This window comes from Tursiops truncatus, chromosome 3 (genome assembly GCF_011762595.2).
Source record: "Tursiops truncatus isolate mTurTru1 chromosome 3, mTurTru1.mat.Y, whole genome shotgun sequence".
Classification (NCBI taxonomy): Eukaryota; Metazoa; Chordata; class Mammalia; order Artiodactyla; family Delphinidae; genus Tursiops; species Tursiops truncatus.
Genome location: NC_047036.1, coordinates 147,204,673 through 147,219,536, shown reverse-complemented (window position 1 = coordinate 147,219,536; position 14,864 = coordinate 147,204,673). Strand labels below are relative to the sequence as shown.

The window sequence follows — 14,864 nt, the reverse complement described above, 5'->3', positions numbered from 1 at the left end:
GAAATGTCATGGAAGGGCAGAAAATCACTCCTGATTGAGCATCTTCTCTTTACCAGACGTGACCACATTTCATCCCTCCGATAACATGGAGGACGTGTTCTTTTTCCCTTTGTGTTGATGAGGAAATGGAGGCCCAACAAGGTTACTCACAATAATAGTATTCGAGACTTTGAGAGATGAACCCAACCCTTTTAGGACTTGGCACTCGCATACCACTTACGGCCTCTCTATGAAAGTACAAATTCAAGAGGCCAAAATAGTTAAGCATGTGTTTCCTAGAAGCAGTTAGACTCAGGCTCTTCTCTCTCCTAAGGATACCCTTAAAAAAGGGATGGCGGGCTTCCCTGGTGGCGCAGTGGTTGGGAGTCCGCCTGCCGATGCTGGGGACACGGGTTCGTGCCCCGGTCCGGGAAGATCCCACATGCCACGGAGCGGCTGGGCCCGTGAGCCATGGCCGCTGGGCCTGCACGTCCGGAGCCTGTGCTCCGCAACGGGAGAGGCCACAACAGTGAGAGGCCCGCGTACCACCAAAAAAAAAAAAAAAAAAAAGGGATGGCGGTGAGGGGCGGGGCTCGTCACTCAGGCACAAAGACACCACTGCTGCCTCCCAGATCTCAGAGGAAAGTTCAGGTCTTTGCTCTTTGTCCTTTTCCAAACCTCTAGAGCCTAAAATTCCTTTGTCCAGGCCCTGCTGGCAAGAACTTTGAACCCTTGCGGTCACCTTAGCCAGCTGGCAAGTTCCACCTGGTACCTTCCCAGAAACCTCAGCCCAAGTGTGCTCTCCTGCTTCTTCCCCAGCCCACCCAACTTCTCTCCAGTCACACCCTCCTCTCACCCAGGGCTTCCCGAACCCCTGGACATTTGATTTGGAAAAGGAAATATAAAATCTTGGAGGGATAAGGGACAGCAGCAGCTGCCTGTATCTGGCTATGCTTGGAATGGTCCAGAGATCATGAATTGACCTGGATTAACCACAGGGAAGAAACTGCTTATGTTACCTTATGTTACATGAGCCGCATGCAAGTTACCACCCCTGCTATTAATGCATCATAAGAAGCAGAGCAGTTATTTGGGGGTTTTAGTTGGCCAGATTCCCTGGGCTTAGCTTCAAGGGTACTGCCCTCCTGGAAGGAGATGAAACCATCCCTTTTGTTACAAGGCCTGTGAAGTCTTTTAGAGACTGCATAGACCTTTATGTAACATTCGGTCTCTGTTATTGACATTGTTGTGAGCTGACTTAAGCCGATCTGATCTATCACTGTCAGCCTTATCTTGGTAGAAATTGGTAGTTTCCAATAGGTAAAGATAGAGGAAGGCTGTAGATGTCCCCAAACCTAGCTACCAGCTAGGAAGAAACTTTCTGCTCTACCAGACCTATCATAAAGTTACAGTATTTAACATAGTATGGTGTTGGCACAACGATAGACAACTACTGGAACAAAATAGAGAACACAGAAACAGACCTGTGTGTATTTAGACACTTTGATACTAACAAAAGCAGCTTTGCAGATCATTGAGGAAAGGTAGGATTCCTCAGTAAATGGGTATCCGTATTGGAAAAAACAAAAAAGATAACTAACCCCTGCCTTGCACACACATGGAATCATCTCCAAGTACATTGAAGACCTAAACGTAAGAGGTAATTATAAAAGGTTTTAGAAGATAAAAATAGGAAAATATCTTCATAATCTCTAGGTATAGAGGGACTTCTAAAGACACAAAAAGTACCAAGCATAAAAAGATTCATTTATTTGACTACAGTAAATTTAAGGACTTCTGTTCATCAAAAGACACAATGAAAACGAGACTCGGGCTTCCCTGGTGGCGCAGTGGTTGAGAGTCTGCCTGCCGATGCAGGGGACGCGGGTTCGTGCCCCGGTCAGGGAGGATCCCACATGCCGCGGAGCGGCTGGGCCCGTGAGCCACGGCCACTGAGCCTGCGCGCCCGGAGCCTGTGCTCCGCAATGGGAGAGGCCACAATAGTGAGAGGCCCGCGTACCGCAAAAAAAAAAAAAAAAGAAAATGAGACTCAGCCAAATCCTGCCACACATACAAGCATTTGTTATCAAGCAGCTCCCTAAACAGACTCTCAAGTTGTTCTGTAAACTCAGTGAAATACCAGCTGTCTTGTCTGACACCGCTTTGCATGAAAGTTTCCTTAAGACAGATGCAATGGTATCCTAGTGGCAGGATCAGCTAATCCTAACCATGGTCTGACAGTAAAATCTTCAAGAAGAGGTAGAACACAGAGGGTTCAGAATCCTAGAACCAAGGTACCATGAAGAAGGATGTATAATGCTGGGCTCGCCGTGTTCTGTTCATGCAAGGGCCACCCCTCATTTCACCAGTGAAGAAAATTATTTCTGACACCTGTTATGCTAGTAAATAGAGGCTATAGTGTTGGTCAGAGGTGAAGATAGCTGAAGCCCCAAAGTAGCCTTTTCTCAAATGAGAACTTGTGATTAGAGTCTCCTACTTGCTGAAGTGTTCATTCCCGATGAGGGTACTTCAGATATTAACTCACCATTATTAGAGTGTAGGTTAAATCTAACACACACACACACACACACCACACCCCTATGAACGTGTGAGTGTGTATGCCCGTGCTGTAGTATTTTATTTTTATTTTTTATTTTATTGAAGTATAGTTGATTTACAATGTTGTGTTAATTTCTGCTGTACAGCAGAGTGACTCAGTTATATATATATATATTTTTTCATATTCTTTTCCATTATGATTTATCATAGGATATTGCATATAGTTCCCTGTGCTATACAGTAGGACCTTGTTGTTTATCCATCCTATATATAATAGCTTGCATCTGCTAATCCCAAATTCCCAATACTTCCCTCCCCCACCCCCTCTACTGTGCTGTAGTAATGGGTTGACCAAAAAGTTCATTTGAGTTTTTCCATAACATCTTACGAAAACCCCAAACAAACATTTTGGCCAACGCTAATGTTTTAAAGTAAACTCTGTAGGCAGTAAACAGTAGTGTTTACCAGACTCCAGTCCCTTGAGACCTCCCCTGAAGATTTTTACCATATTCTACTACCTATATTATTATTAATATTTTTCTTTATATTAATTCACTTTTTTAACCTCTTTAAAAATATATATTTTAGAGAAAATTTTATATCACAACCATAATGTGAAACTGGTATCACATACCCTAAAAGTAAAAATAAAAACAGTGGTGCAACAGCAACAAAAACTGTCTTTAAATCTAGCCAGCTTCTGTTGCTTACTACCAGAGGAAGCTCTGCAGAGCCTGGTCACGCTCACGGGAAGCAAGTTGGGGAAGTTCTTTCTTCTAGGAATTTTATAGTTTCAGGTCTTATGTTTAAGGCTTTAATCCATTTTGAGTTGATTTTTGTGTATGCTGTAAGATAAGGGCCCAATTTCATTCTTTTGCATATGGATGTCCAGTTTTCCCAGCACCATTTGTTGAAGAAGCTGTCCTCTCCCCGCCGTGTATTCTTGGCACCTTTGTTGAGGATCAGTTAACCATATGCATGGATTTATTTCAGGGCTCTTGGCAATGATCTCATGGATATGACACGAAAATCATAGGCAACAAAAACAAAAATAAAGAAGTGGGAATACATCAAACTAAAAAGCTTCTGCACAGCAAAATAATCTATAGAGTGAAAAGGCAAACTACAAAATGGGAGCAAATATTTGCAAATCACATATCTGATAAGGGGTTAATCCCCAAAATATCAATATGTAAGGAACTTATGCATCTCAATAGCAAAAAGAGCTAATATCCCAATTTTTAAATGGGCCAAAGTCTTGAATAGACCTTTCTCCAGAGAAGATACACAAATGACCAACAGGTATATGAAAAGTTGCTCAGTGTCGCGAATCAATAGGGAAATGCAAACCAAAACCACAATATGATATCACCTCACATCTGTCAGCATGGCTAGTATCAAAAACAATAACATGAAGTAAGTCAGAAAGAGAAAAATAAATACTGTATGCTAACACATATATATGGAATCTAAAAAAAAGTGGTTCTGATGGACCTAGGGGCAGGATAGGAATAAAGACTCAGACGTAGAGAATGGACTTGAGGACGCAGGGAGGGGGGAGGGTAAGCTGGGACGAAGTGAGAGAGTGGCGTGGACATATGTACACTACCAAACGTAAAATAGATAGCTAGTGGGAACTAGCCGCATAGCACAGGGAGATCAGCTCGGTGCTTTGTGACCACCTAGAGGGGTGGCATAGGGAAGGTGGGAGGGAGGGGGTATGGGGATATATGTATACATATAACTGATTCACTTTGTTATACAGCAGAAACTAATACAGTGTTGGAAAGCAATTATACTCCAATAAAGATGTAAAAAAAAAAACAAAACAAGACAACAAGTGTTGGTGAGGATATAGAGAAACTGGAAGTCTTGCACACTGTGGGAATGCAAAATGCAGCCACTATGAAACACAGTATGCAGGTTCCTCAAAAAATTAAAAATAGAACTACCATATAGTCAAGCAATCCTATTTCTGGATATTTGTCCAAAGGAATTGCAATCAGGATTTGGAAGAGATATTAGCACTCCCACGTTCACTGCAGCACAATTTACAATAGCCAAGATGTAGAATCAACCTAAATGTGGCCTGTACATACAATAGCATACTATTCAGCCTTTAAAAAGAAGAAATTCGGCAATACGCAACAACATGGATAAACCTTAAGGACATTATGCTAAGTGAAATAGGCCGATCACAGAAAGGTCAAATACTGTATGATTCCACTGACATGAGTTATCTAAAATCGTCAAATTCATAGAATCAGAGAGTGAAATGGTGGTTGCCAGGGGCTGGGGGGAGGGGAAAATGAGGAGTTTCTAATCAACAGGCATGAAGTTTCAGTCAAGCAAGAAGGAATCAGCTCTAGAGGTCTGCTGTACAATGGCCAACAGTACTGTGCTATGCCCTTAAAATTCTGTTGAAGACACAAACTCTCTCTCTCTAGCCGAGGCGTTGTGATTGAACTGAATCACCTTGCTGACTCTAAAGTCGTCCCTGGAAGCAGCACACTATTTTTATATAAATATATATATTTATATATTTATTTATTTTTGGCTGTGCTGAGTCTTCGTTGTTGCACGTGGGCTTTCTCTAGTTGCGGTGAGCGGGGGCTACTTTGTTGCAGTGCGCCGGGCTTCTCACTGTGGTGGCTTCTCTTGTTGCAGAGCACAGGCTCTAGGCGTGCGGGCTCAGCAGTTGTGGCTCGCGGGCTCTAGAGCGCAGGCTCAGTAGTTGTGGCACACGGGTTTAGCTGCTCCGTGGCATTTGGGATCTTCCCAGACCAGGGCTCGAACCTGTGTCCCCTGCATTGGCAGGCGGATTCTTAACCACTGTGCCACCAGGGAAGTCCCACAGCACCCTATTGTACTTGGTACAGTTCAGAGAGCCAGGGGGTTAACTGGATGTTTATCAAGCAGCTAGTATATGATGGAAACCTTACAGCCACTTGCTCACTTGTTCTGTAGCACAACCCTCCAGGATGGGTGTTAGTTATTTCCATTTTACAGATGAGCAGACTGAGGCTCAGAGGTGATAGGACATGGCTAGAGCCAGAACCAGGAGCTGGATCTGTCTGACCCTTCATTATTACACAGGCAAGCAGGACTTGCCCTCCTCATCTCTCCTCTTGCCTCTGCATCGAGCAGCCACAACTGTCCAAAGGGCCAGGATTCCATGCGGAACAGAACCAGAGTTTTCTTGGAACTGCGGTTCTTTGTCATACTGACCAAACACGAGACAATTCTGGGGTATTTCAGAAGCAGAACTATTGCTGTGCCCCAGGTCATGTTTTTGCTGTTAGCCTGTCGTTCCAAAATGAAAGGGGCAAATATCAAAGCATTCGGTGCTGCCTTTTTTGAGTAGCTTGGCTTTGTATTATGCTTTGGGGGTTTGGTTTGGCTTTTACCTCCTAGGATTTGCTCAAAACCTAAAGAGAACTTGGCACTGTCGGGAGGTTTCCATGGGCCTCGTTGTCCCTTCCGCACTGGTCCATTCGGGGTCTCTGCCCATTTCAGCAGAGAGGCCCCCTGTAGGCAGAAACCATGGCCACCTCAGGGCTTACCCAGGGCCACGTGGCCACGGCCAAGCCTCTTCCTCACATCATTTATCCAGCAGATACTTTCAACCAGGCGTCAGGGTCCTCCCAGCACTGTCAAGGCATGTGGGAAGGTGCAGGAGGAAATCCTCTGGATCTGGGGTAGAGGAGCTGGAGGCGCTGGGGGGCTCAAGTCCTAGTCACTTCCCCAGAACCTCTGTTTCACCATCTCTAAAGTGGGCCAGCCCTTTCAGGGTGACATGACATGATGCAGACGAACACATTGTGGGAGCCATCAAGTGCTGAGCCAACATAAGGGAATGTCGTGTTTGCAGTCTGGGGGGAGCCGCAAGATTTCTGCCCACGAAGCAGCCAGGACACACCACGGTCCAGCATATAATCAGCCCCTTCATTATGTGGTTCCAACTGCAAGAGCTGCAGGATTTCAGAGGAAAGAGCGACCCACAGGGAGCCCCAAGACAGCAGGAAAATGAATACTCGCTGCTCCAAACCAGAAAGAGAAGGGGGTCAGAAATGGGAAGTGGGATGTATCCACTCTCTCCCTCTTGGGCTCCCTGCCTCTGGCCTGGAAAAGTCTGGTCCCTGGGGGTTTGCTACAGAGCAGGAGATACTTCAAGGCTAATAAAAGAAAAATCAGTGAGCCACAAATACCAGGCCCTTAGGTCAGCATCCTTCATCCTATCTTTATACAGCATAGAAAGTAGACAGTGGCCAGGGAAGGCACCCTACTAAAACATGTCCACTTACCTTACAGATTTCCCCACCTTAGTATTGGGCCAGGTCATACATCAGGAGAGGGGAAGTGGCTTAAAGTCAGAGCCTGACTCAAAGGTCATGTCAGGTCAGCAACCCAAGTGACTACCAAGGGGTGAATGAATAATCAAAATGTGTTGTAGACATGGGATGGAATGCTATTCAGCCTTGAAAAGGAAAGACATTCTGACACATGATACAATGTGGTTCAATGTGGATGAACCTTGAGGACATAATGCTAAGTGAATCAACCAGTCACTTAGAGGGTAAATACTGTGTGATTGCACTTATATGAGGTACCTGGAGTAGGGAAATTCATACACACAGAAAGTGGAATGGTGGTTGCCAGGCGCTGGGGAGGGGGAGTGCAAAGTTGTTGTTTGATGGGTATAGGGTTTCAGTCTCACAAGGTGAAAAGAGTTCTTGGATGGATGGGTAGTGGTGATGGTTCCACAACAGTGTGAACATACTTAATGCCACTGAATTGTACACTTAAAAATGGTGAAGACCTGTGGCTTCCCTGGTGGCGCAGTGGTTAAGAATCCGCCTGCCAATGCAGGGAACATGGGTTCGAGCCCTGGTCCGGGAAGATCCCACATGCCGCGGAGCAACTAAGCCCGTGCGCCACAACTACTGAGCCTACACTCTAGAGCCCGTGAACCACAACTACTGAAGCCCATGTACCTAGAGCCCATGCTTCACAACAAGAGAAGCCACCACAGCGGGAAGCCTGTGCACCGCAACAAAGAGTAGCCCCCACTCACCGCAACTAGAGAAAGCCCGTGCGCAGCAATGAAGACCCAACGCAGCCAAAAATAAATAAATAAATATTTTTTTGAAAAGGTGAAGACAGTAATGATCTATGTGTATTTTACCACAATAAAATTTGTGGTAAAATTTAATTTAAAAATTAAAACTTTTTAAAACTTGGAAAAAAAAAATCCAGGTCAAAATACCTCTGAAAGCGTTGTAGAAGGTACCACATTGGAGACCCCCATCTATCTTTCCATTAGTCCCTCATAACCCAATGCTAGGGTTGGAAAATCACTTTGTGAGGGGATAGCTTTTAGAAGCTTCTTCTACAGAAGATACAAGACATGTCTCTTCCACTCCAGACTCAACACTCAGCATGGCAAGAAGGCATATGAGAGGCACCAGGGAACTGAGCCCTATCGGCAGAGAGAGCAGGGTCCCGCCTCCCTCCACAGCACGCCTGTGTTGTTTAAATTCATGCCTCTGCACTCGCCCTCTCCCTGCACAGAATTTTATAATAGAGTGTGTGCACGAAATAACCCTACTACGCTCAGATTTGCATCCTCAGAACCTGTGCCAGAGGGGGGCTTACGTAAACATTTGTTAAACTAAGCTCTTTATTCATTTTGAGCCATGTCTTTGTTTCAAATCCTTTCATAATGGGATGTACCCTATAATTCTGTCCTGTGTCCACAGAAATCAGTGCAGTGCTGGGCATAAAGAAAATGTCTATTGAATCACTGAATGAATACCTGTTAGTAGAGAAACCAGCATAATAAATGCCTGGGCCCACTTCGTGCCCCTCACCACCTCCTCCAGCCCATTGGCCAAGGAGAGATGAGGCTTCTGTAACTGATGAGCCGAGGGGGCAGATTAACATGGACTTGGGCATTGGGACGTCCCGGGTGTTTCAACCTTTTGTTAATCTGGGAACTTGTAACTTCTACCCAAATCATAAAATAGTCCCTTCACTTTCACACTTCAGATCCATGAGTTGGGACATACAGACATGTTGGAAATAACCTAAATGTTCACCGGTAAGCAGCTAGTTGAATAAAACATGAGATATTTATCTAATAGACACCAGTATCCAGTAGAGATGGTGGTGTAGAAGAATAATGACATGGCATGAAGTTCACAATTTTTATTTTTATTGAAGTGTAGTTGATTTACAATGTTATATTAGTTTCTGGTGTACAGCAAAGTGATTCAGTTATACATCTATATATTCTTTTTCATATTCTTTTCCATTATGGTTTATTACAAGATATTGAATATAGTTCCCTGTGCCCTACAGTAGGACCTTGTTCACAATTTATTGCTTTGTCTAAATATGTACATATTATTTGTCCAAATATGCCTGTAATATATATGTGTGTATATATACTGTGTGTGTGTGTGTGTGTGTGTGTGTGTCTGTGTGTGTGTCTGTGTGTGTGTGTGTGTGTGTGTGTGGTCCCCAAACCAGCAGTGGCAACATCACCAGGGAACTTGCTAGAAAGGCACATTCTCAGGCCCCACGCCAGACCTACTGAATCTGAAACTGTGGGAGTAAGGCCCAGCCCCCCAGGTGATCCTGATGCCTGCCCAAGTCTGAGGACTCCTGACTTAATGGCATTCCTGACACCCCTTCCCTTCCTTTGGGCTCACCTGTGTGTCTCTTCTCCAGGCCCTGATCCAGCTGCCCCCCTACATTTCTCAGTGTGATGAGGTGCTGCAGTTCTTTGAAACAAGACCTGAGGACCTGAATCCCCCCAAAGAGTAAGTTGGTTTGTGGATCTCCTTAGAGCATACCCTCACAGCCCTCCTTCCTGCTGGGCCGGCCAGCCCCAGGAGGAATGGGAGGAAAGCTAAGTAAAAGTTAACCTAGATTACATCAGTGAAGGCCCTGCCGGGCCTCACTTCATGTAGCCTTCGTAGTGACTGCAGGTAGCCATAGCTGAGTTTTACAGGTGAAGGAAGCTGGCTGAGTGCACTACTGAATTCCCTAATGCCCTGCGTTTACCCACCATACCTGAACAGGGGAGACGGTGAGCCCTCGAGGCAGAGACTGTGTGCCCTGTCCTCAGAGGTAGATGTGCCCAGGACCATCAGGGATGTGAGTGAGTGACTGACTGAGACCTGCTCCAGGTCCCATCGATAGTGAATGACGGGGCCAGGGTTTGATCTCACTTCTCCCCGCAGCGGACAGGCTGCGCTCCCAGATGCCAGGCAGTGCATCTCCCCAGCCCCCCAGTGCGCATCGCACAGAATCTCAATACCAGCCGCCTGCTGGCCTTTACACGCCGAGAGCTGACGGCACCAACAGCTGTGCCAGTGTGAAACACTGACTGATGCATGATGCTTTTTTAAAAGCCCTTTTCGGGGAAAGGCATCATAGACGTCTGCAGAAAGAAAGGATCTGTCTAATGGAGAAATCGCAGTGGGGGAGGAGGACACAGACCACAGGTGCTGGGCTGTCCTGAGTCACAGGAGCAAGAGCTGGCAGGGTTAGGGATCCACTGGGGCCCCGTCAGGAAGGGCCGAGAAGTACCAGCCAGGCGCTGTGACGGGAGAAGTGGGAACTGGTCCTCTGAGTTCTGAGTGTAACTCACTGCCCAGGACAGCAGTAATGACCCAGGCTTACGTCGGTTCAGCGTTCACGTGCTACACACTTTATGTAGGTTGAGCTAGAAAAACTCATGTTGCTTTCTAGAAGGGAATCTGGTGAACTCACAAAGCTTACTTTTTAAATAGACCTGTAAGGAAAGCAGCAAAGAGCTTTAACACATGAAATCAGGCCATTTATATATATACACGCGGCTACATGCAGAATCAAGTTCGGAGATCACAGAGGGTGAGCTGATCGCTCAGGACTAATGGTTTAACTACCACACAGATGAAACTTTCTACAGTCAACATATTGCAATAAATACCATTTCCTGTGACAAGCACGGAGTAAGTGAATGCAGCTTCTCAGAGCCAGCACACAGAAGCATGGGAATGACATTCCGTAAGGGACCACAGTAAATCTTTTGAATCAAAACATTGCAAGGGAACGTCTTGCCAACACATGAATTTTTTTTGAAAAGATACAGAATAAGTGTAAATCTGCTAATGGGCCTGCAGCCCATCCTGGCTAATATTTCTGTTCTTGGTGTCTTTAGCATTTGTGCCTGGTAAACAGTCCCCAGCTTTTATGGACATAACAAGACATGGTGATATATTCTCAAGGGACCTTTGTCTACAGTGCTCCCAGGCAGTCAGGGTTAAACTGCTAACTCAGGCTGGTAGCCCCTGGCTTTGATTTTAATTTCTAGGTGAAGTGAATCAAAGAATACGGAGCTTAACATATTCAGTTTCTACTTCATTCTATCACAAAACTGCCAGGTAGGAGCTGTCGTTCCCATTTTACAGATGAGGAAGTTGAGGTTCAGAATAAGGAAAGAGACTTGCCCAGGGTTGGAAGAGGCGAGGTGGATCTTCCCCAGGTCTGCCTGAGTCTTCACGTAAGCTCTGTGTGTGTGTGCCTCCCACAGAAGGGACAGCTGGGCTTAAGAGACAGAGTCTGGGTGAGTCTGGGTTTGCATTTGGATACATCCAGGTGCAAATCTCGCCTCTTCCACTCATGGGCTGTGTAGCCTCAGGCCTGGATTTCACCCCTTGTGAAATGGGAATAGCAGTGAGCCTTACAATTACAGTGATGATGGAATGGCTGCCACACGTAAAACTTCCAGGAACCTGCCAAGTGCTCGAAAAGCGGTGGCCCATGGTATTTTTCCCTCTCTGGATACCCAACTGTAGGTGTTTTTACTCCCAGCGTTGTTCAAGACGTCCAGTTGATGGACCTTCACAAGGAAGGTTGCTTGGCCACTGTTAAGCCGAGTGGTTCTGGGCAGCCTGTTCCCCACCCCTGCGCCTGTCTCCTGTCTCGTGGTGACATCTAGATTTTCTTCCACCTCGTCTCAGCCTCCCAGAGATCTTAACTCTGGGGAGGATCGTGGACCATTTGGAGAATCCAATAAAAGCTTTCTTCCTTCTCCCGAGAAAAATGCCCCCTGTTTCAGGAGGTCCTCAATTGTGCCAAACCCCATTCAGGGACTTGAGGTTAAGAATCGCCGCCCAGGCGCCCCTTCTGAATGTTAATACTCAGATGTCTTTGGCCTCCTGCCTGGCGAGGGTGGTGAGTGGGTCCCCAGCTCCGAGCAGGCATCAGCCCAACTTTTCGACAGAGATGGGAGAGACCCAGGCCAGGGGCAGCCCGCTGTGCTTGAGAAGAGTCCAGGCACCTTCGTGCAGGAAGGAAGGACACTGGGGAACATAGGGTGGGAGCCAGCCCTCTAGAGGAGCCGGCATGTCAGGGAGGCTGTTTGGGGGCTTTGTCATGCTCTCTGGTGGCCACAGCCCCACGTTCCCCACTTGTTGGCTGGCTTGGGCTTGTAGAAGGAACATAGGACTGGGAATTCTAGACCCGGCGCTGTTCCCGGTCCGGAGCACCAGCGTTGTTTATCCATTCAGGAAATAGGTATCAAGGACCTGCTGAATGCCAAGCCCACGAGCTGGGCACGGGGGGACAAAGAGATGACATGGCAGATGCAGTCTGTGCCCACAGGGAGCTTCCGGTCTGCTGGCCAGACAGCCAGCTCTTCCATCCGGGCAGAGCAATCCCTTCCCCTCCCCTTCTGCCTCGCTTACCTCATCTGTGAAATGAGACCACGTCACCTGCCCCACCCACATTATGGGGTTATTGGGAGACTGAAATGAAATAATGGTGGGAAAATTAGGACATGCTCAGCAGCTAGTTTTCTGGAGTTTGGGGGCTGAAATCGTGGTGAGCCCCCCTGGGTATTATGCTTGATAATTCAAAAGATAGACCTGTTCCCCAGTTTCCTGGAGTTAGAGTTTTGTTCTTATACTTTTAAGGTAAATCCGTTTCCTCACTTCTTCAATGGGAATAGTAATACAGTCATCCCTCATTACCAGCAGGGGGGTTGGTTCCAGGACCCCCCATGGGTACCAAAATCCACAGATGCTCAAGTCCCTTATATAAAATGGCATAGTGTTTGCATATAACCTACGCACAGCCTCCCATATACTTAAAATCATCTCTACGTTACTTATAATACCTGATACAATATAAATGCTCTGTAGTTGCCGGCACACAGCAAATTTAAGTTGTGTTTTTTGGAACTTTCTGGAATTTTTTTCCTGAACATTTTCAATCCGAGGTTGGTTGAATCCATGGATGTGGGACCCACAATCACTGTGAGGCTTGCATCTATGTGTGTGAAGTGCTGAGCACGGTGCCTGGCGCATAGTAGGTACACAGTTTTCACATCTCCTTGGCTGCCAGGGCCAAGGTGCTTGGGTTCTGCGATCTTTTATGAGATGGTAAGAGAGAAGCTAATTGGTCCATTTGATTGTTGTACATCACTGGAAGAAGTGGGTACCATGTGGAGATGCTTGTTCTCATATGGGAGGACCAGAATCTTTCATCTCAGGCCTTCCAGATGGCTCTCCCTTCCCCCACATCTCTGGGCGAAAACCAGCAAAGACAGGGTCAACCATTCAAGTGTGTTAACTCCCCAAACATTTCCCACAACTGCCATCCACACTGAAAGTCCAGAAAAACAAGCCTAGTTCCTGCCTTTGGGGCCTTAGGGGCCAGTGGACATATTGAGCTTTTTTTTTTTTTTTGGTACGCGGGCCTCTCACTGTTGTGGCCTCTCCCGTTGCGGAGCACAGGCTCCAGACGCGCAGGCTCAGCGGCCATGGCTCACGGGCCCAGCCGCTCTGCGGCATGTGGGATCCTCCCGGACCGGGGCATGAACCCGCGTCCGCTGCATCGGCAGGCGGACTCTCAACCACTGCGCCACCACGGAAGCCCTGAGCTATTTTTATTATTGATTTGTACAGGCTGTTTATATAGTAAGGAATTAGCCTTTTCCATATTTGTGGTAAATATTTGTCCCATTTATATCTTGTTCCTGGATTTTATGATGTACATAAGTTTTATATTTTTGTGAAGTCAAATCCAGTAACCAATTTTTTAGTTGTGATTTCTTTCATTTGCTTTCAGTCTAAGAAGGACAGTCACCATTCAGACACAAGATAGTTCCCTTAATTTTTTCTAGTTGATTTATGCTTTGTGTTTTCTTTTAATATTTACTCATTAAATCGATTAGAATTCATTTCAACATTTGGCATGTGGTGTGGTGAGAATCTAAAGTTTTTTCCTCTGGTTAGAACCTTTTGACCGGCTAGAAGAAATCTTATTGCTCCATTTATTTAAAAACAAAAAAGACCACAATCTGTAGTGTTTAATGATCACTTCCCTTTCTTCCTTCAGGAATAATACAAGAGAAAAACAGCACCTGCCCTCAGAGGGGCTTCTATACTGGTGGGAAAGGCCATGTGAGCATGTGGATACGTGTGGCCTGTGCACACACAAACACATGCACAAATAGAACATCCACTAAAAGTACAAAACACAGCCTAGGCTGTATACCCCAAGGAAGCACAAAGTAACAGCTGAGATAAGCTAACCAGCATCCTGCTGAAATAGATGTATTTAGTTCCAAGAGGCTTCCTGGAAGGAAAGGGAAGTTTTCAATCTCTTTGTGTGTTCCCCTCTGTGTGACCTTGGACAAGTGACTTGACTCCTCTGAGCTTCTCTTTCCTCATCAGTAAAGTGAGCATGGCTAACCTTGCTCTCCTCTTGGTTAGGCAATATCCTGCTCATAAAGGGTAGTGATAGTGTCAGGCACATGGCAGGTGCTTACCTAGTGATGCCTTCCTGACCTTAAGCCGGACTTTGAAGGAAAAGAGAGGGAGGGAAGGAGGGAAGGAAGGAAGGGGGGAGGGAGGTAGGAGGGAAGGAAGGAGAGAGGGAGGAAGAGAGGGAGGGAGGGAGGGAGGAAGGGAGGGAGGGAGGGAGGAAGGAAGGGAGGGAGGAAGGGGGGAGGGGAGGGAGGGAGGAAGGAGGGAAGGAGGGAGGGAGGGAGGGAGAGAAGGAGGGTGCTGAGAATCCCAAGGGTGGCTTTGGGGCCACAGCAGGCAGCTTCAGCTGGGTCTCGGTGGTTTAGGCAGTAATGAATGGTGAGGGCAGGTGCTCAGTGAGGTTGGTCCCTTGGTCAGGATTCTGATGCTCAGACCTGAGTTAGGGCTTGTGATGGAGACTGGGAGTCTTTCCTAGCGGTTTCTAAGGAAAGAAAGGAATGGTGCTCTTAGAGGAGCACCATTTTCGCTACCGTTCCTGGGTAAACCTGAGATCACCCTAAGCAT

At 46.5% G+C, this 14,864-nt stretch overlaps 1 protein-coding gene across 7 annotated transcripts in view; it reads left to right on the top strand.

Annotated features, from left to right (window-relative positions):
- SH3PXD2B (SH3 and PX domains 2B) overlaps positions 1 to 14,864 on the top strand; it is a 114,220-nt gene that overhangs the window by 57,148 nt on the left and 42,208 nt on the right. For all 7 annotated transcript variants that reach the window (XR_004525944.2, XM_033853564.2, XM_033853567.2 and 4 more), the window contains one exon: positions 9,271 to 9,362. Coding sequence is in view for 6 of the 7 variants with exons in the window: in XM_033853564.2 (XP_033709455.1) it covers positions 9,271 to 9,362 (92 nt within the window). In the remaining variant the exon portion in view is untranslated. The remainder of the gene's footprint in view (positions 1 to 9,270; positions 9,363 to 14,864) is intronic.